The sequence below is a fragment of the Eutrema salsugineum genome, unplaced genomic scaffold, assembly GCF_000478725.1.
Source record: "Eutrema salsugineum unplaced genomic scaffold, Eutsalg1_0 scaffold_3, whole genome shotgun sequence".
NCBI lineage: Eukaryota > Viridiplantae > Streptophyta > Magnoliopsida > Brassicales > Brassicaceae > Eutrema > Eutrema salsugineum.
Window position 1 is genome coordinate 1,827,197 of NW_006256756.1, and position 18,208 is coordinate 1,845,404.

An 18,208-nucleotide genomic window follows, 5' to 3' on the forward strand; every position below is an offset into this window, starting at 1 on the left:
TCATAACGAAACAATAGACACTTATAAACAAAAATGGATTTCTGAGAATCCAATACTGAAAACAGTTATTGGCAAAAGGTTTCTTATATGAAATGGAGCACATACGCCAAAGGTTCCCAATTTGATTTGCCTCAGTCATGATTATAGATCGAGGAGCTAATGAGTAAGAAGAAGTTAAAAATCTTGGCTAGTAATTGATACTCCCCACAACTTTTGGTCTCAATAGATATCTGCAGATTGTTCATACACACCACAAGTCGTCCATCAACTTTATCTTGTTCTTGTTTTAGCTTGACTTTCAAGGTTCGCTTTCCTATACAGACTTGAAAATGATTTTCCTAGCTTGATCATTATCACCTTGAAATCCTCTCCGATTTTCAAGAGCCTCAGACTGACTAATGAATGAATCCTTCGCAAAATTCTTAACTTAAACAAATTTTAGTTCCCTCAATCCATAAACATGTTCTGTTCACTTGATCCAGTTTTCAAACGTGATTAACTCTGACTTTAATCAGACTTTCCAACGGCTTTGTCTTTTAACCAGTCTCATAAATAAACTTAACTAATTTACTTGAGACTCATCCTCTTGACGTCATAAATTGACCAACATATTTCTCATGATCTAGAATAACTCTTTTTGCAAACTGAAACCCAAATTGTTACAAATATTGTAGCAGCCTTGTGATTTGCAGCATATGCTTGTCAATCTTTTTGAACCTAGAAATCCTTTGCACATAAGATCACCAAACAAGCCTTTTAAGATTTATTCCATCAGCCCTTCTAGTTTTGAAATAACTCATACTATGCTCGAAATGAACATATTTCTTCAATTTCTTCACCTAAAGTTTTCTAATTTAGATCGAAATTGAAATGAGAAGAGACAATAGGAGACCAGCCAATACGTAGATAAGAGACGCGATGATGATTGTTTAACGACCGAGAAAGCGTCGGCGACGAAAGCACCCAGAACAGGAAGAAGACAAGAGATTCCCGACCACGTTAGCGGCGGCGACGGCTGTAGATTGACGAAGAGGTCCAGTCAAGTAGCTAATCAGGTTTGATGCGATTCCATAATAAGCGAACCTCTCCACAACCTCCACAGCTGCAAATATACTAAGAAATTCAGAAAAAAAAAATTGGAGAAAAAATTAAGAAACAGAGCAGCTAGCGATCTCATTTGTTTGCTTTACCGATTATGAACCAAACGGCTCTCCATCTACCGGTGATCCTTTAGTTTGAGATCTGATCCTTTATATTCAACTTTTTTTTTTCTCATGTGAATGACGAAAATGACGAAGGAAAAAAAGGAATAAAAAAATCGTATTTTTTTCGACCAAAAAAAAGAAAATCGTATTTTATGTTTTAATTTTTTTTAAAAGAAATGAGGTGGCTGATGATGTGTTTTAAGTAGAGATGTTTTATATGTCAAACTTGTGAGGCTTTACTGAGTCTTTATATAATAGATTAGTCTTTGTAAATGATGTTTCTTATAAATTGTATTTTTAGACCTCCATATTAGTACTCTTTTTTTATTAAATAAAATAAAGGAGAAAAATTCAAGGGCCTACAAATATAAAATAAATAACTAAATACTAGCAACAGTTAATCGCAAAAAAATATTTGGCTTAGGCAAAAATCTAGGGCTTCTGCATCTCCCAATCATGGCTTCCGCATCAAGCAAGACAGAGGCGGAGACGGCGGAAATTACTTCCGCAACGGATCCCATAGAGACAACTACTGACGAATCTTCTGTCTCTTCCTCTCTGAAAAAGGACAAATCCGACTCTAATTCAGAGGAAGATGATTCCTCCGACTGCAATCAAAACTCAGACGAAAGCGACGGAGAGGACGAAGAAGAGGAAGAAAAGGAAGAAGAAAACGACGGAGATAGCATAGTGGACGACGGAGATTCAACAGACGATCAACCAGAATGGGGAGTGGATAGCTTCGATGAAAGCGAATATTGTTCACCTGATGAAGACTCTTACACCGACGAGGAAGATGAACGAAAAGCCCGTCTTTATCGACGGAATCTCCACTTTAGCCATGTTTGAATATATTCATATATATAGTTAGATTCAAAATTCAGTTTTTTTTTCCTTTTCAAAATGATATTTAATTTGTGGTGAAATTGATTTAGGGTTTTCTTGTGGAAGAAGGGATTCGTCCACGTGTCTTATGGAGTGGCTCAATCGTACTTAATCCTCTGGACAGTGAACATTCTCCGGTTAGAGGAAGGACTCAGCTTCAATACGCACAAGACATGGCCAGATTGTCTCTTCGCAAATACAATGCCTTAAATGTAATTAATTCCCTTTTTAATTATTGCAATTAAGGATACATATTTTGTTTGGTCAATTTCATGGTATATGTTTTTTTTTTCTTTTAGGAAACGGATGTGAAGTTGGATCATATTGTGAGAGTGACGGAGTCTTTTTGTGGTACATGGACGTCGTACATCACTTTTATGGCGAGAGAGTCTGAGGAGGAAGAAGCTACTCTTGTGGAGTATCAAGCCAAGGTTGCGAAGAAATTAAAACGCAAGTCTTATCCTATCTTTTGCAGGCCTAGTCCCAAGCAAGATCATGATATGTAATCTAAACGACTTTTCTGCTTTAGTTAAGTCTAATTTGATGATTATATTGTCTGTCTTTCATGCTTCTTGTTTTGGATTTCTTGAAATGGATCTTGGTGTCCAAGCTACTCAGTGATGGTTTTGTGATGTGAGATATATCAACCTATTGATGTTACAAAGACTGAAAATCTCATTCCAAAAATTGTTTATTATCCAGGGTTGGAAGACACAAGAAGTTATTTTAGCCAATGGATTTCATGGAAATGCACTGATACGTACAAAAAAATCTCAATCATTGAGAAGGTCACTTAACAAAGCCTTAAGGTGTGCTTAATAAGATTGCTTGATAAAAAGAAGCCGGGAATAATGAAATGAATTTGTGCTGAATTATTAATCTTGCAACTAGATTTTAACCATGTGCGGAATTTTTTATTTTTATTTTTTATATAAAATTTTTTAATAGAATATCATTTTATTATTTACTTTTTTTAAATCAAAATTTTTTTTATCATGTTTTAACTTTGAATAGTATAAATTTCTATATTAGTAGAATAAGGATATGAGTTAATTAAATATATATTGATCTAATGTTAATTATGAACTTTGTTATTATGTAAATTTAGATTTACACATAAACAATCTACATATCTATGAATTGGCTAACCGGTCCATTTAATTATCTGAAATTATTTTTTTTATTTTACATGATTTGACAAACTAATCTGAATAAGACTGTAATTATAAATACATAACTGTAACTTGCTCCATCATATTATTGTATAATATAAATTTTTATCAATATTGAATATTTTATACTTTAGATTGATTGATTATGATAAAATAAAATAAGATATTCATTTACCAATTGTGTTATAATGAAAATTTTATTTAAATCAAAAATTTTAAATTAAATCTAATTTGTATTCAAAGAATTCTCAAGTAACTAAAATTATAATCTAAATTTTTGTAATAAATTTATTTATGAATCTAAATTTTCGTAATTAAAATTAATTAAATATTTTTGAATAATTTGAAATTTAAATTAAATATAACTTATATTTAAGGAAATCTAACAATATTTAACCAATTTTCGAAATTTAATATAATATAAAATAAAATATTTTAAAAAAATTTAGATGCGTTTGGAAACACACACTAAAAATGCTTCTGTTTTAATATAATAAATATATAACCTTAGAGAATTCCACAAATGACGTCTTTTGCAGGCAGCCCTCCTATGATTCCTGAAATGATGATTTGTTGTTTAATCAAACTAAAAAAAGAACTTAAATACCAAACTAAAAAGAACTTAAAAACAATAAACTTACCTCCAATTCCACACCGTTTTAAAAGAGCTGGAATATCGATTCCAACTGCCTCAGAAAATACAACTAGTCCAATACCAACAATGGCCAACGATGCAAGATTATCAAGAGTGATTGGTGGTTTCCTCTCAGATGTTAGCTTGTCATAGCGAGTTCGGATGAAAACAAATGTTTTCAGTTCAAGAAAGTCCAACACGTGAAAAAAAAATGACTAAAGGGAAGGCTGCCTTAGCCACATCCACCAATAGAACCAGTGGCGGAGCCACATATACTGAGTCAGCTCATTTGTCCCAATGAATTTTAAAAAATTAGTATAACCTATTAAAACCTAATATTAAGCATGAAACAAGAACACAATATGATTAAGCATGAAACAAATGATTCTATTAGGCTTTAATAAGTTATCTCACATTTCTTTCATGTCTAGATATATGCTGGGCAATTTCTGTTATCAGGCAATACAAAGCTCTTCTGAAAATGGTAGAGATAATTCCATTCGAATTATCTTTATCCATTCAAGCGCTCATCAATTTGGTGGATATGGACTACATTTCAACAATTTTTGGTTCTATTTTTTATAAACATAAACCCTTTTTAAAATGATTAAGCATGAAACAAGAACACAATATGTAAATGGAATGTTATTTTTGCACAAATAATGAACACAAAAGCCATTGTATGGTATCTTTTCTTCCATTAACTTTTCATTTGATGACTATGTGTAGCCATTTGGTCATAGTTAGACAACTTCATGGCTTTTCCATGATCTTATTATTCAACGTCAATGTAATTTCTAGATTAGAATTTTAGTATTACAACAAAAACTATTTTTTTATCTAGATACATGCGATTCAACTGTTTTTATTCATCTTTTATAATCATCTTACAACAAGGATAATCTCATCATCCAACATTGCATGTTACATGGTACATTAATTATCCAGCTTTTGATGAACCAACTTTTGATGCGCACTGAAATCCAACTTCATTTGCTCAAACTGATTCTTTAGTTCATCTTTTGTGGCATCCTTAAATCGATTTTTGAACTTCTCAAACAGGATCGTAAATACCACAATGTCCACCAATCTCTCCAAAATGGTCAAGAACGGTTCATGAAACTTTTCATGATACCTCTTAAACCTCTCACCATGCGTTCGATTAAAACCTCTCATGGAACTTTGAAAACCTCTCATCTTTGGGATGCTCCTCACAGGCACCAAAAGTCAAAAATGGGCATGGACGGAACTAATTAATATTACATGTTGTAGTTTCGGGTTTAAAAATTATGATTTTTTTGGTTTAAATTCTCTTGATAATTAAAAAAAAAAACTATAAGATACCCTTTTAAAAATTGAAACACTCCCTCAAATATTGTACACTATTGACAAAACTTTGGAATGATCAAAAGCAACACCGAAAAGACGAGAATCAAGAAAAACCAAATTAATAGACATGGTGAAACAAAGCTAATACTTGTCTCAAAGGAGTGAAAAAGCATATCCTGGTAGAAGACGGTACTCCGAAAAGATTCCATCAAATAACATATTGGTTGATTGCTAGTAATCATGACAACAAGTTTAAGTTGAAATGCTACAACCACTTGATCATTAAAATCCCAATCACCGGACTTCAGATGATTTTCCTTTGCCACGTCCACCTTCTGACTCCACAAATCCCAGTTCCAGGCAAACTAAACACACACAAAAAAACAAGTCAGCAAGTCAAGCGAGCAATAGCCTTCTATAAACGTTCCAATGGACATAAAGAGAGATTTACAAATTCAAATGAAAGGAATACGCACTTTAATTGTTAATTCGTACCATAAAAGGTAGCTGGAAACATTTGATTGCGATGGGTAATAATTCATAATGTATAATATGTACATGTTTTTTATGTGAGGCACCATATCATGCATTTGTTTGAAGCCAATAAGCATCTATGACAAAAATGTATAAACAGTTTGAGCTGGACAGAGCAAATATAAAACTGGCTAAGAGCAACCCAATTTGTACCTTAATTAGCTTTGGTTTTGAGGCCTGCGCGTTAAGAGATAGGAGAACCATGTGGTATGGTGTGTGTTTTAAACCGCAGTAGAAAAACCAAAAAACAATACACAAAATTCTTACTACTAATTTTTCATCCAGGAAAAAAAAAAAAACACTAGTTCGCTTCAAAAAAAAAAAGGTTTGTTTAATGTATTCGTTCAATTTCTCTAGACAATGTAATTATTTTAGCCGATATTCATATCATTTATATGGAAACTGTATTCTGAGACTATATACAATTTTCACTTTTTCTTCTTTTTTTTCCTTGAAAAAGGATATGAAGGTATCTTAGTATTATAATTTTTGTTAGTGTTAAAATTAGTATGATGCAATAACTCCAATCGCTTACAAATAATAAAATCGATAATAATCGAGTAACTTTTAATACCCAACAACCATATGGTCCTGACAGGCTAAACCAAATGTTGGAGTTTTGTTGATCCCCAAACATAAAAATGCAAAATTGCCAATCAATTCGTCCATGTGTTGAAATTTTGTGGCGAGTGCACCCACAAGTGTGTATAAACGATTAATGACTTCCAAATATCTCAAATTTGGACGGTCGATTCTAGAGCTATCATCAAGATATTATATCTCAAAAAAAAAAAAAAAAAAAAAATTTGAGCCAACTTATCATGGAACTTCTTCTTTCTACTAAAACAATCCTTCTTGTAAAATATTAAATTTACATTTTACACTCGGGAGTGACAACTTTATGTTAGAGAACAGAAAAAAAAAATGTCAAAAGTTCATAAAAAAAATCTAAAAAAATTCCAAGAACCCTAAATTTGAATCAAAATCTCTTCTAATAAGGAGAAAATAAGCCAAGACAGCACAAAAAGCAGCAACAACATTGCCTTCTTTCAAAAGAACCTTAAACACAAATCCAACAACTTCTCTCGTAATCTTTCTTCCTTCAATCACCAAAACTCTCCTTGGTTTCCCAAAAAACGCAAGTAGAACCACCACCGATATCCAAATCACCATCACCGCCGGTACAGCCACCGCCGTCGCCGCCACCATCGACATAACTCCAAACACCGCACCAAGAATCACCGACGCGTATACCGCCGGAAATCTAGACGGAGAAGAATCAGAAGACGATGATGATGAAGATGTGTATTGGAGCTTGTACCAGTTGAGAACTGATGTCAAGAGGTTCCATGAAGAAGACAAAAGAATTGCGTAGACGGCGACGAAGAGACAAACCCATGTCCGTCTTTTACTCATGATTCTGATGAAGATAAGATACGATCTTGGAGTTTCTGACGGATCTGCCATTGGAAGCTCGAAGTTTTAATTTTCTTGTCGATCGAATATCTTCCAAAGAATGTTTAGATTCGTCTTGGAGCAGAGAAGAAGAGAATTTGGTACTCTAGAAAGAAAGTCTTTTTTTTTTTTTTTTTTTCTTGGTGAGCAGTTTCTGTGAATCCTCACTCTCCAACCCTAGCGCGTGTTGTGTATGAGTCACTATGGTTTTGTTTTCTAGCTGGCAATCTCGTGGTAGTGATCACACGCGCTTTAATGTTGTTCTGTGGAAATATAAAAGGGGATTGTGGAAAGATCGACGAAATGTATTTTTATTCTTGTTTTTATTTCCATGTTTATTTAGTGGAGAGCGGAGAGTAGACGAGCGACGAAATGCATTTTCAATTTCAATTCTTTTAGATTTTTTTTAAAAATAAAATATGAGTTTATGAGAAAACGACGAAACATTGGTTTGCCACTTTCCACGAAAATGATATGAAATGTTTATGTTATATAGAAAAATTAAAAATAACTATTTTTAACAACTTTTCTTCTTTAATAGAGTCAAAAGAAGAAAAAGAAGAAGGAAAGAATCCACCGGTGCTTTATCTCAACATTTGTGAATTTCTTTCAGTGTAAAATATGAACAAGATTTCAAACCAACATGATAAATTGATAATCGAACTATACAAGAAACTAAACAAGCAAAGCATTAAACTAGAGACATACTTGCCTTTATCTTTGGTAGCTTGACATAAGAGCACATCCATCAGAAGCTTATAACAGGTTCATAGCACAAAAACATATGGATTTGGGTTTAAAAATAAATAAGAAATGACCCAAAACTTAACAACCGATTATTAGCTAACATCCCAATTGTGTGGAGTTTGTTAAGCGACGTGATCGTTTGTGATTAGCCATATTTTATTTTATTTGTTTAGTTAAACTCTAATTTTTTTCCAAAACATCAAATATTCTTAACAATTCCAAGAGAAAGATTTACTGTTGGAGGTGCTCTAAGTAGCTTACCATTCATGATCTAAAATAACTGAAATTTTGAACAGTTTAATTTTTTATATGTTTCTGAACAAATTATCTGATTATATTTCACAATCAACATTTCTTTTACATATGTGGCTCTTATTACTATACATTTAATAAACGCTAATGATCTCGTATGAGAATGTTGTTGCTTTTGAGCCTAATGCAATTGCCAACAAGTGATACACCCAGAGGCAGACCTACGTTGAAGCATAGGGGTTCATATGACACCCTTTAAATTTATATATTCTTAGTTTTGGTAAGGGTGTTAAAAGGTTTCACAGCTTATTTGGTTCATAAGCTTATGCTTCACACTTCTTACCTGAGTTCGAGTCCTAAAATAACATTAGTTTTTTTATTTTTCTTTAATATGTCTGCACCCCTTAAAATTTAATTCTGGATACACTTAATTTAGACTTCTGTGCTTCAAGATAGAAAATCAGCATTAATTGCGGCAACATCACAATGTAATTAATCAATAGTTAATCTGGCTTAAAGACACAAAGTGACTAATTGCTTACCAAGTTATTGTCCATTGTTGATTTGCAATATGAAGAGAGATAAAATCTATTATATTAAAACAGAAGCACATTTACTACTTGCTTCCAAACACTCCTATTTTTTTTTAAGTGTTTAAAAATAATTTTAATAATTATTTATATTTAATTTCGAAAATTAGTTATTAATTTATATATTTTTAGAATTCCTTAAATATAGGTAATTTAGATTTGATTTAATTTAATTAAAAATAATAAATCAGATATTAATTTAGATTTGATTTAAAGATTCTAATTTAAATAATTTCTATATTATTAAACATTTTTATCAAAAATATCTAGAATTTTTGAAAAAAAAATTCACATATGAAAAATAATGGTCATATTTGAAATATAAAATATTTATAATGATGTAAATGATATGATATTTATGTTGTTTATATAATATATTTATGATTATGATTTATTTACAAATTAATAATAAAATAATAGATAAAATTTAAATGGATAATTTAAATATTAAAAATATATTTTTTAAAATTCATAGAACTAAAAATATATATAAAAAACCGGGTTAAAAATATTTTGGTAACTAATATCACTAATTTTGAATTATACATGTATATCGAAAATATATTTTTCATACAAAATCAAAACATAAAAAATTAAAAATTATTACATACACTATAATGTGGTTTGAAAAACCAGTTGTACACTCCCTTCGTTGATTAAATTTTAGAAAACTATAATGCTAAATAATACTGTTAATACATCTCAAAATTTTAACAAATATTTATATTATACGGTAATATGAACGGAAAAATTAGAATTATGTTTTTATAATAGTTCATTTTGAATTAATATTAGCGGATGGGTTAAAATATTATTTTTATAATCATAATTAATTTTAATACTATAAAAATATATTTAAACATAAAAATCAATATTTTCACTTATTAAAGAATATATTTATAAAAATAATTATATCTAAATTCAAAAACACAAATTATATTACAAAATTCGTTAAATAATAAAAAATATTCCCATGCGGATGCACGAAGTTAGAATCTAATTTGAACTTTAAAAGGCAAGAGCCTAGAGATTTAGAAGCTGAAATGACTTGACATCAAAGATTTTTGATCCCATCCTTTTGGGGTTATTTCACCATTAAACATAAGTTTTTGATCATCCCCTACCTTACGTTAAAAACACATTAAGTAATCTCATTGTCACTACTTTAATTTTGTTCTATCTCCACTCACTAGTCTTTTCATTTTGTTCCAAAAGATTGATATTACCGATTCTCCCTAATAAAAATATATGGTAAACTAACCATTTTCTTTTATGATATTGAGTTATTGACAGATCGATGTTTATCAACTACTGAAAGAGAATAAGTTTATTTTGTTCAAATAAACTCATTGACAAAAAAAAAATCAAAATTGTTAATTTATAAAAATCTTTGTTTGGAAATTGGGAAAATAGCTAAAATGAACCAAGACAATTAAAACTACTAAATCTTGATGAAATTTGAAAAAAAAATAGTGGATTTTAATTGATACAAATGTCAAATTTATAACCAAAACTAAAATCTTGTGTTGATAACAATATATATATATAGTACAGTATATAACTAAAAACTATATATGTTATTAATAATACATTGAACTATTATTGATTATGAATATGCTCACAATTCACATGAACGGGTATTTATACTTTATTTTTTTTCTAATTAAAAACAAAACTAATTGAAAAACTAAAAGAAAAAGACAACAACTTTGTTTCTTTGTTCCTCTGTCTCAGAGGATCTCAATTCTCAACAAATACAATAAACAAACATATAGCCGTTGGCTTTTAAGTCAACTTTGGCTAGACCAGAAGATCGCGGTCTTGATGATGGAGAAAAATGAGTTTAATGATGATCGAACAGCTCTGATCTTTCTGGGAACAGGCTGCTCCGGCGCAGTTCCCGATTTCAGATGCTTACTCCAGCCGTCGGATCCTCCTTGCCATGTCTGTTCTCAGTCCCTCTCTTTACTACCTCACCTTAACCCTAATTACAGGTAAATTCTGTCTCTTTCCGACAGCGATATCTTTCTGCTGCTGTGGAGATTGTGAAATGTAAAAATCTTCTTGTTGTCCGTACAGACCCTTTTGAAATTGGGATTACTCGATTGAGAAAAGAGCCAGCTTTTGTACTGTCTGTTCGAAAAATCTTGTCTTTTATCTTCTTGTTATTAAGAGTGTTAGTCGATTTTAGGTAAATGATGTAAAAACCAGTTTCTACGGTTCTTCTCGGCAGATTTGTTCCAGAAAAAGTGGAGTTTAGATGATAGAAAGATTCAATTGATGGCTCTAACAAACCTCTTTTGATCTTCTTTGATCCATTCTTGATTCTTGATGCTCTGATTTTTGGCAGATGCAATACATCGCTCTTGATCGATTATTGCTGCGAGGAAGAAGATGGGAGACATTATTACATACTTATTGATGTTGGGAAGAGTTTTAGAGAGCAAGTGCTTCGTTGGTTTACCTGCTACAAGATTCCCCGGATCGATTCTGTTAAGACCTTTTATATTTTATCTTCTTGATTTCTTACCATCTTTCTTGTCAAGAAAATGAAATCTAACTTTTACTGATTCATGATACTCTATGATTTATTTTTGCAGATCATTCTAACTCATGAGCACGCGGACGCAATTCTTGGCCTAGATGATATTCGATCTATTCAACCGCGCGGTTCAGCCATTGACACCAATCCTCTTCCCGTCTTTCTCTCTCAATTTACAATGAAAAGGTAAAAACTTTTGGTTTTTCAGTTTTTCAATTATTGTTCTCTGATGAGACTTGAAGCCGGTTTTGTGCAGCATTTCTACGAGGTTTCCTTATTTGGTTGAAAAGAAGGTTAAAGCAGTACCTAGGCGGGTTTCACAGCTTGACTGGAGCGTCATCGAAGAGAATTGTGACAAACCATTCATTGCCTCTGGCTTATCTTTCACGCCTCTACCAGTTAAACCTCTTCCGAATTTTGAGTAAATAAATAAAAACACTCTGCTTCTTCCCTGAGACCTTAATCCCTTTAGGCTCTGTGTTTTGCTTTTTAGGTGATGCATGGAGAGGATTACATTGCTTTAGGTTTCCTTTTTGGCGAAAAAAGTAAAGTGGCTTATATATCAGATGTATCACGCATCCCACCTAGTACTGAGTATGGTAAAGAGCTCATAACGTTTTTCGCCTATATCATTTGAAATCACAAGTTTAAGCATCGTGTATCATAACCTGTATTTGGATCTGCTAAAGCGAAAGATTTGATCTTGTTATGAACCTTTGACTATGCAGCTATTTCTAAAGCCGGTGCTGGACAGTTAGATCTTCTTATACTGGATACAAATATACCATTTAAGGTTATATAATTTTGTAACTTTTGTTTTCCACTTTTTGTTCATGAAAACTTTTGTTGCTGACCATCTCTTTGACCATAGAGAGGACTACAGCCCACACACATCTGTTTTCCTGAGGTTTGTGTTTCAATGTATTTCTTCATGTGTCAAATAATGTTACACTATTCTGAGCCTTTTTGAAGATTTAAGTTTCACTTTACTTCTTTAGGCTCTTGAGATCTTAAAGAGGCTCTCTCCAAAGAGAGCCTTTTTAACGGGTATGACACACGATTATGATCACCATGAATACAATGAGATGCTTGCGGAATGGTCTCTAAGGTATGCAATTAAACAATGTTGCATCATTTTTGGTAAATCCACATTGCTGAAAGCTAATGGACTATATATGTACATTTCTAGGGAAGGAATCCATGTACAGCTTGCTCACGATGGATTAAGACTTCCAATAAACCTATGAGCAAATTGCTAAATCCCAAAGTTACAAAAAAGGAGCCACTAGCTAGTCTCAGAATTCTTGTTAGTGACAAAATTTTCAAAATCTGTATTGAATTACAAAAATGATATCTCTGTTTCTTTACTTTTTATGGGAATGGTTCGAAATCTTTAAACCAAGCCCTTGAAACAACTTCTCTAAATATGAAATTTCATTCTCAAGATTGACTGCATTTTCTCTTGCGATCTTCTCATGCAATTCAGTTAGTCTCTGAGTCCCAACATTCACTTCTTCTGCAGAATCTCTAAGCACTTGTCTCATCGAACCATTTTCCTCTTGAACATCTTTGTATCTCCTTTTCAGAGATCGGTATCCGTCAATAGACTTGAGAAGCTGTTCAGACAACTCTTTGTTTCTTCCCTGAAGAGACACATCTTTGCCTCCATGGCCATCACCATCTCCTTTCTTCTCCTTATTGTGTTCTACTGCGCAATTCTGCACTTTCTTGAGCAATTTCTCATTTTGAGCCCTGAGATCACTTATAAGCTCCTCCATTCCGGTCAATTCGTGAGCTTTCCTCGAAAGCTCTATAGCCATTATCTCTTTCTCCTTCCCTAAACTTGAACACATCATTTGAAGACTCTTTCTTGCAGCCATACTCGCGCTTAGCTCTCTTCGCAGCTTCTGCATATCATCAGGATCGCTCTGTGGAGGCTTTATGGGATTCTTGCTCGGATCATGTCTCGGTTTCAGATCTGTGTTGCATCGTCTAAGCTCTTTTTTCCCTGATGATGATTGTTGTTGAGCTTTCTGGATTCTTGTCTTTAAATCGTCGAGAATCGTCATCATCGTGTTGACTCTCTGCGCCTTCCATTCATCGCGTTGCTTCGAGGTTGCTTCGTTGTGATCTTGAACGAGTTTCAGCAATAGCTTCACGTTCGTCGTGATGCCTTCACATAGAAGCAAGAACATTTATAACATATTTCTTGCCTCGCAAGTAACAAAACGGAAAAGGATAAACTCTGGAAATCAAATCTTTTATTAACGTAAACCAGATCAGGGGAAGATCAGTAGAAAGAAGATTATCACATTAATATGATTGATTTACCTTCTAAACCAGAATCTTCATGAGAATTATGCTCTGTTGTTCTTGTTGGTGATATAATAGATCCAGAATCTGAGGGGACTAAATCCGGCGAAGAAAATGCTCGGAGCCGGCTCATTATTCTCCGTTCAAAATCGCCGTATGGAGAGAAACATTCAGACAAAAATTGATGAACAAGGAAGATGTTGGAAGTTTGGACAATAACAGATTATGGTTGTTGTTGTATGGCGTAATTAGTGGACAATCATTTTGTTTAATTTGACCCTTTTGGCTCGGCGTTTTTTTTCAACTAAATTTATCTTTTGTCTTGCCTCATTTCACGCTCTTTTTTTTTTTTTTCTATCTAAAACGAAATTAAACACCGAATATGAACCAAAATTTTTCAACCATATGGTTATATATCGATCGGGTTCGGTTCGGTTTTTCCAATTTGAAAGCGTTTTTTTGGGTAAAAAACGTTTTATGTATTTGATGGAATCACGTTTGTTAAAAAGTATACATATACTGTACTATTCAAGTTCTGAAAGGGTTTGAATTTGATTGATAAGCAAAAGCCACGTGCCTAGGCTGCCCTTGAAAAATCCACCAAATTTTAGCGCGTGGTTGTAGAGCTTTGTAACTTGCAATTTGTGCGATATATTAATTAGCTCTTTTCTTGAATTGGGAAGCTTTTACTTCAATTATCGAAATATGGATCTAAAACCAAAAGTTAATTAGTTATTGGGCTAAATATAATAAGAGGACTAAACTGTAAATTAGAGAGGGAAGCCGAAAAGTTCGAAACTACTTCACTTGTACTACTATATATTTCACACTTATTTGTCAAAGAGTTTTGACATTTACTCTTCAAGTCTCAAGATATGGCCTCTTCGTCTTCTTCACCTACGCAGACGAAAGACGAAGAGCCAAGAAACTGGGCGGAGCTTCCGCCGGAGTTGACGGCTTCGATTCTGCTTCGTCTTGGGGCTTTTGAGATACTGGAAAGCGCTCAGAAAGTGTGCATGCCGTGGCGCCGCGTTTCAAAGGATCCCTCCATGTGGCGGAAAATCGACATGCGAAACCTTGGAAATGGCAGAAGCTTTTATTACGACTTTGAGAGCATGTGCCGCCACGCCATCGATCGCAGCGAGGGCGGCTTGGTTGAAATCAACATTGGAGACTTTGGTAGCGATTCTCTCCTCACCTACATCGCCGACAGGTTCTCTCTATCTTAACAACTTTGTTCCCTTTCCTCATGAGGATATAGGGCAAACATTTTTTTTTTTGGATTATTTTGTTTGTCACATTCACATGCATGAATGCACTTTTGGATATTACTCTTACTTAAGAATGTATGCCTTGCATGTTAGAATTTTCAACAACGATGAGCTTTTTCCTTTTCTTTTTTTTTTACAGTGGGTCAGTTAATTATCGCCTTAACATAAGTTAGTTTTCGAGAATAACATATGTCTTGCAACCCAAGTCACGATCTCTTTTAAGAAAGACCGCTTTGTCCGAAAAGAAAGCCAGAAACCACTATATTATTGTGTTCTAGGTCGACAATTTACTACGAATAAAAAAAAATATAAGAAAGCCAGGAGAAAGATGATTAGATATGAATTATGATTGTGTACATTTTAAACCAGAATCTTCATGAGGTTGGTGCTCGGTAATTCTTGTTAGTTCCACTACAAGAAAACATCATGATTTCTGACGGTATTTCCAACGGTTTTTTTGCCGTCGGAAATTTCCTACGGAATCCCAACCAAAAACTTAAAATAACCGACGGTTCAGATGTCATCGGAAATCGGTTGGAATTTCTGACGAATTTCCGACCGATACTTAAATAGTTGGAGATTTGATTATTTTTCCGACGGAAGTAATAAAAATAATCAAAAATTTATTTATTTTTAAATTATTTCTGTCGGAAATCCGTTAGAAATTTAATCAAATTTCCGACAGATTTTCAACGGATCTTTAAATTGTCGATTTTGAAAACTCCGTCGGAAAGTCGTCGAAACTTTGATAATATTTCCGACGGATTTCCGACGAATATAATAAAAATAATTAAACTTTTGACAATTTGGAATCAGAGATTGGCGAATTTGACGAGAGTTCAGAATATTCTTCCGATGAATTTGTAATACTATTTATATTATTATGAAAAATGTAATTTTATTATGTTTTCAAGATTTTAAAATACTAATGTATGCATTCTTTAGTCAAATATAATTTTGCACCATTTTACCAAAAAGAAAAAATAGAACTATATCATTATATATTGAGATTATATGTTTTTATAATTTTTAATAATAAATATGATCACTATTTTAACAATAATAATAATAATTCCCAAACTCTAAACATTAAACAATCATCCGTCGGAATTCCGTTGGAGATTTCCAATGGATTTCTGACCGTTAGATAGATATTCTATCAGATTTCCGTCGGAAATGATAAAAACACGTGCTTAAATCGATTTTTACATGTGTTTTTTAAAATGGTCGGAAATCCATCAGGAATTTCCGACGGAAATGCGACGAATAAGGGTTCAGAAACATCGAAATTGAATTTTGTTTTGACAATTATGGTTGTTATGATGATATTAGCTATTATAATTGAGTTATATGTTATTTTATCTCAAAATTAGATTATTTTCATCATTTAACCAAAAATATATATCAAACCCTAAAACATAACTTTAAGTTCTATATATCTTTAAGAAAGTTATATGTTGCTCATTAGTAGATTTCAAAATTCATCATAACTTTTGTTTTATGTTGATTTGTAAGGGAAATGTTGTTATATGAATCTAATCATCTATTGTAAAGACTAATCTCATTAATTTTTGCAATTTTTTATGCCCTAATCTTTAATCCGTCAGATATCGGTCGGAAATTTCCAACCGATTTCCGACGGAATATATAAATGTTCCAAATTTGAACAAAAATTTGATGTATTTTATATGTTTGTCATTAGTAGATTTCAAAATTTTAATTTACAAAGTATAATGTATTACTATGATGATTTTTTTATTTAAAAAAAATCATCATATTATCATAGTACATCGGAAATCGGTCGGAATTTACCAACCGATTTCTGACGGGCTTTGTGAATTTCCCAAATTTTCCTAAGTGTATAAAGAATTATAGATCCATATGAACATATTGATGTATTTTATATATATATATGATGTTTATATGTTTGTTATTAGTAGATTTCAAAATCATAATTTACAAAAATTGATGTATAACTATGTTGATTTAAAAAAATTATCTTATTTCCATAGTCCGTCGGAAATCCGTCGGAAATTTCCGACAGATTTCTAATGGACTTTTAAATTTCCCAAATTTTTCTAAGTGTATAGAATTTAATTTACATGTATATACATGGCGAGAGTGAAGAAAAAATAAGGTTTTTTTAATTGTCCGTCGGAAATCCGTCAGGAGTGCTGATGGATTTCCGACGGATTCCGAAAATTACCCGCGAAATAAAACCGCGTAAACCGAACCGCGTAAAATTTTCCAAAATTTTTAATTATTTTCGACCGCATCCCGACGGAAGTCTTAATGATTCCCCACCGATTACGGACCACCCCTCTTTTTATTTACTACACACGATTCTTCTTCTCCCTTTCTATTCTTCTTCTTCCTTCTCCATTTTTCTTCTTGCTCTTCTGCTCGGCACTGCCAGAATTCATCCCAGATCTGGTACTTCTCGCCGCCGATCTGCTACTCAAGCTCTCAGGTATTGATTTGCATCTCCTCACCTTCTTATCTTCTCCTCAGCTTCTCTTTTTGGTTTTTATTTTTGCAGGCTGAAGTCCACCACCACCGCCGCCAGATCTGAAGCCACCGCCGCCGCCGTCGACCCGCCAAGCTTCCATAGCCGTAGATCTGCTTCATCAGCCTGAAAATTGTAAGTTTTTTTCATTGTTTGTTAGTTTTGAATATCCAAAACAAAATTAGATGATTGTTAAGATGAATTTTAGGATGAATTATAGGAATTGTTAGTTTTGTGAATTAGGTTGTTTTATGTTAGAATTTGTTAGAATTTAAGTAGAATTTATTCTGGATTTTGTTAGAATTTTAAGAAAAAATTAGTTTTGTTATTTGTTAGAAATTATGCTAGATTAGAATTCTTAAATTTATTTGTTAGGATTGTTATAAGCAAATTATTAGATTTTTCTATGTTAGATTTTAAAATTAGAATTGTAACATATTATCTAGTAAAATTATTAGATTTGTTAGATATATTGTATATATTGGATTTTGTTTAATTATTAGTATTTATTTATAAAAATGACTTTCGAATTTAATTTTAATTTAGCATTTTAATTATATATATAAATTTAAAAATTATTATAAATAATTTTTTTTTTATTAAAATACAGGAGTGGTCGGAAATCGGTCGGAAAATAAATAAAAATATTCCGTCGGAAATCCGTCGGAAATTATCGAATTCTATATCTCTCGATTTTCCGTCGGAAAACTAAATCCATCGGGAATCCGTCGGTAATTGACAAATTTGTATAGTTGTCGGAAGTTCGTCGGAAA

At 32.5% G+C, this 18,208-nt stretch overlaps 6 protein-coding genes across 6 annotated transcripts; 3 read left to right on the forward strand and 3 right to left on the reverse strand.

The window, feature by feature from the left end:
* Positions 1-1,556: 1,556 nt before the first annotated feature.
* Positions 1,557-1,726, reverse strand: LOC112085144. The gene is made up of 2 exons (XM_024154171.1): positions 1,645-1,726; positions 1,557-1,564 (listed from the first exon to the last, which is right to left on the reverse strand). Exons 1-2 carry the CDS (start codon positions 1,724-1,726, stop codon positions 1,557-1,559), a joined length of 90 nt encoding a protein of 29 aa, XP_024009939.1.
* A 1-nt stretch (position 1,727) lies between these two features.
* Positions 1,728-2,596, forward strand: LOC18014916 (nuclear polyadenylated RNA-binding protein 3; the record flags this gene model as incomplete). Its single annotated transcript, XM_006396523.2, has 3 exons — positions 1,728-2,048; positions 2,141-2,302; positions 2,390-2,596. Coding segments are annotated over 3 exons (690 nt in total), but the record flags the coding sequence as incomplete, so codon positions are not given.
* Positions 2,597-6,596: 4,000 nt separating this feature from the next.
* On the reverse strand, positions 6,597-7,509 carry LOC18014917. The gene has a single exon (XM_006396524.2). The coding sequence runs from the start codon at positions 7,224-7,226 to the stop codon at positions 6,708-6,710; it is 519 nt and encodes a 172-aa protein (XP_006396587.1). The 5' UTR covers positions 7,227-7,509; the 3' UTR covers positions 6,597-6,707.
* A 3,036-nt stretch (positions 7,510-10,545) lies between these two features.
* On the forward strand, positions 10,546-12,737 carry LOC18014649 (putative hydrolase C777.06c). The gene is made up of 9 exons (XM_006396525.2): positions 10,546-10,797; positions 11,154-11,295; positions 11,404-11,531; positions 11,602-11,743; positions 11,839-11,944; positions 12,074-12,138; positions 12,217-12,252; positions 12,344-12,453; positions 12,535-12,737. The coding sequence occupies exons 1-9, from the start codon at positions 10,628-10,630 to the stop codon at positions 12,590-12,592; spliced, it is 957 nt and encodes a 318-aa protein (XP_006396588.1). The 5' UTR covers positions 10,546-10,627; the 3' UTR covers positions 12,593-12,737.
* On the reverse strand, positions 12,710-13,791 carry LOC18014650. The gene is made up of 2 exons (XM_006396526.2): positions 13,677-13,791; positions 12,710-13,518 (listed from the first exon to the last, which is right to left on the reverse strand). The coding sequence occupies exons 1-2, from the start codon at positions 13,789-13,791 to the stop codon at positions 12,710-12,712; spliced, it is 924 nt and encodes a 307-aa protein (XP_006396589.2).
* Positions 13,792-14,533: 742 nt separating this feature from the next.
* On the forward strand, positions 14,534-17,572 carry LOC112085207 (F-box protein SKIP19). Its single transcript, XM_024154329.1, has 2 exons — positions 14,534-14,871; positions 17,469-17,572. The coding sequence occupies exons 1-2, from the start codon at positions 14,534-14,536 to the stop codon at positions 17,563-17,565; spliced, it is 435 nt and encodes a 144-aa protein (XP_024010097.1). The 3' UTR covers positions 17,566-17,572.
* The last annotated feature ends 636 nt before the right edge of the window (positions 17,573-18,208 follow it).

Bases quoted from the DNA above. Each gene is read 5' to 3' on its own strand.
- LOC18014649 (XM_006396525.2), top strand. From the start codon at position 10,628: ATGATGGAGAAAAATGAGTTTAATGATGATCGAACAGCTCTGATCTTT. The intron at 11,532-11,601 runs GTAAAAACTTTT...GGTTTTGTGCAG, and splicing joins TCTCAATTTACAATGAAAAG to CATTTCTACGAGGTTTCCTT. The intron at 12,454-12,534 runs GTATGCAATTAA...GTACATTTCTAG, and splicing joins CTTGCGGAATGGTCTCTAAG to GGAAGGAATCCATGTACAGC.
- LOC112085207 (XM_024154329.1), top strand. From the start codon at position 14,534: ATGGCCTCTTCGTCTTCTTCACCTACGCAGACGAAAGACGAAGAGCCA. The intron at 14,872-17,468 runs GTTCTCTCTATC...TTATTTTTGCAG, and splicing joins CTCACCTACATCGCCGACAG to GCTGAAGTCCACCACCACCG.
- LOC18014650 (XM_006396526.2), bottom strand. From the start codon at position 13,791: ATGAGCCGGCTCCGAGCATTTTCTTCGCCGGATTTAGTCCCCTCAGAT. The intron at 13,519-13,676 runs GTAAATCAATCA...TTCTATGTGAAG, and splicing joins TGAAGATTCTGGTTTAGAAG to GCATCACGACGAACGTGAAG.
- LOC18014917 (XM_006396524.2), bottom strand. From the start codon at position 7,226: ATGGCAGATCCGTCAGAAACTCCAAGATCGTATCTTATCTTCATCAGA.
- LOC112085144 (XM_024154171.1), bottom strand. From the start codon at position 1,726: ATGGGATCCGTTGCGGAAGTAATTTCCGCCGTCTCCGCCTCTGTCTTG.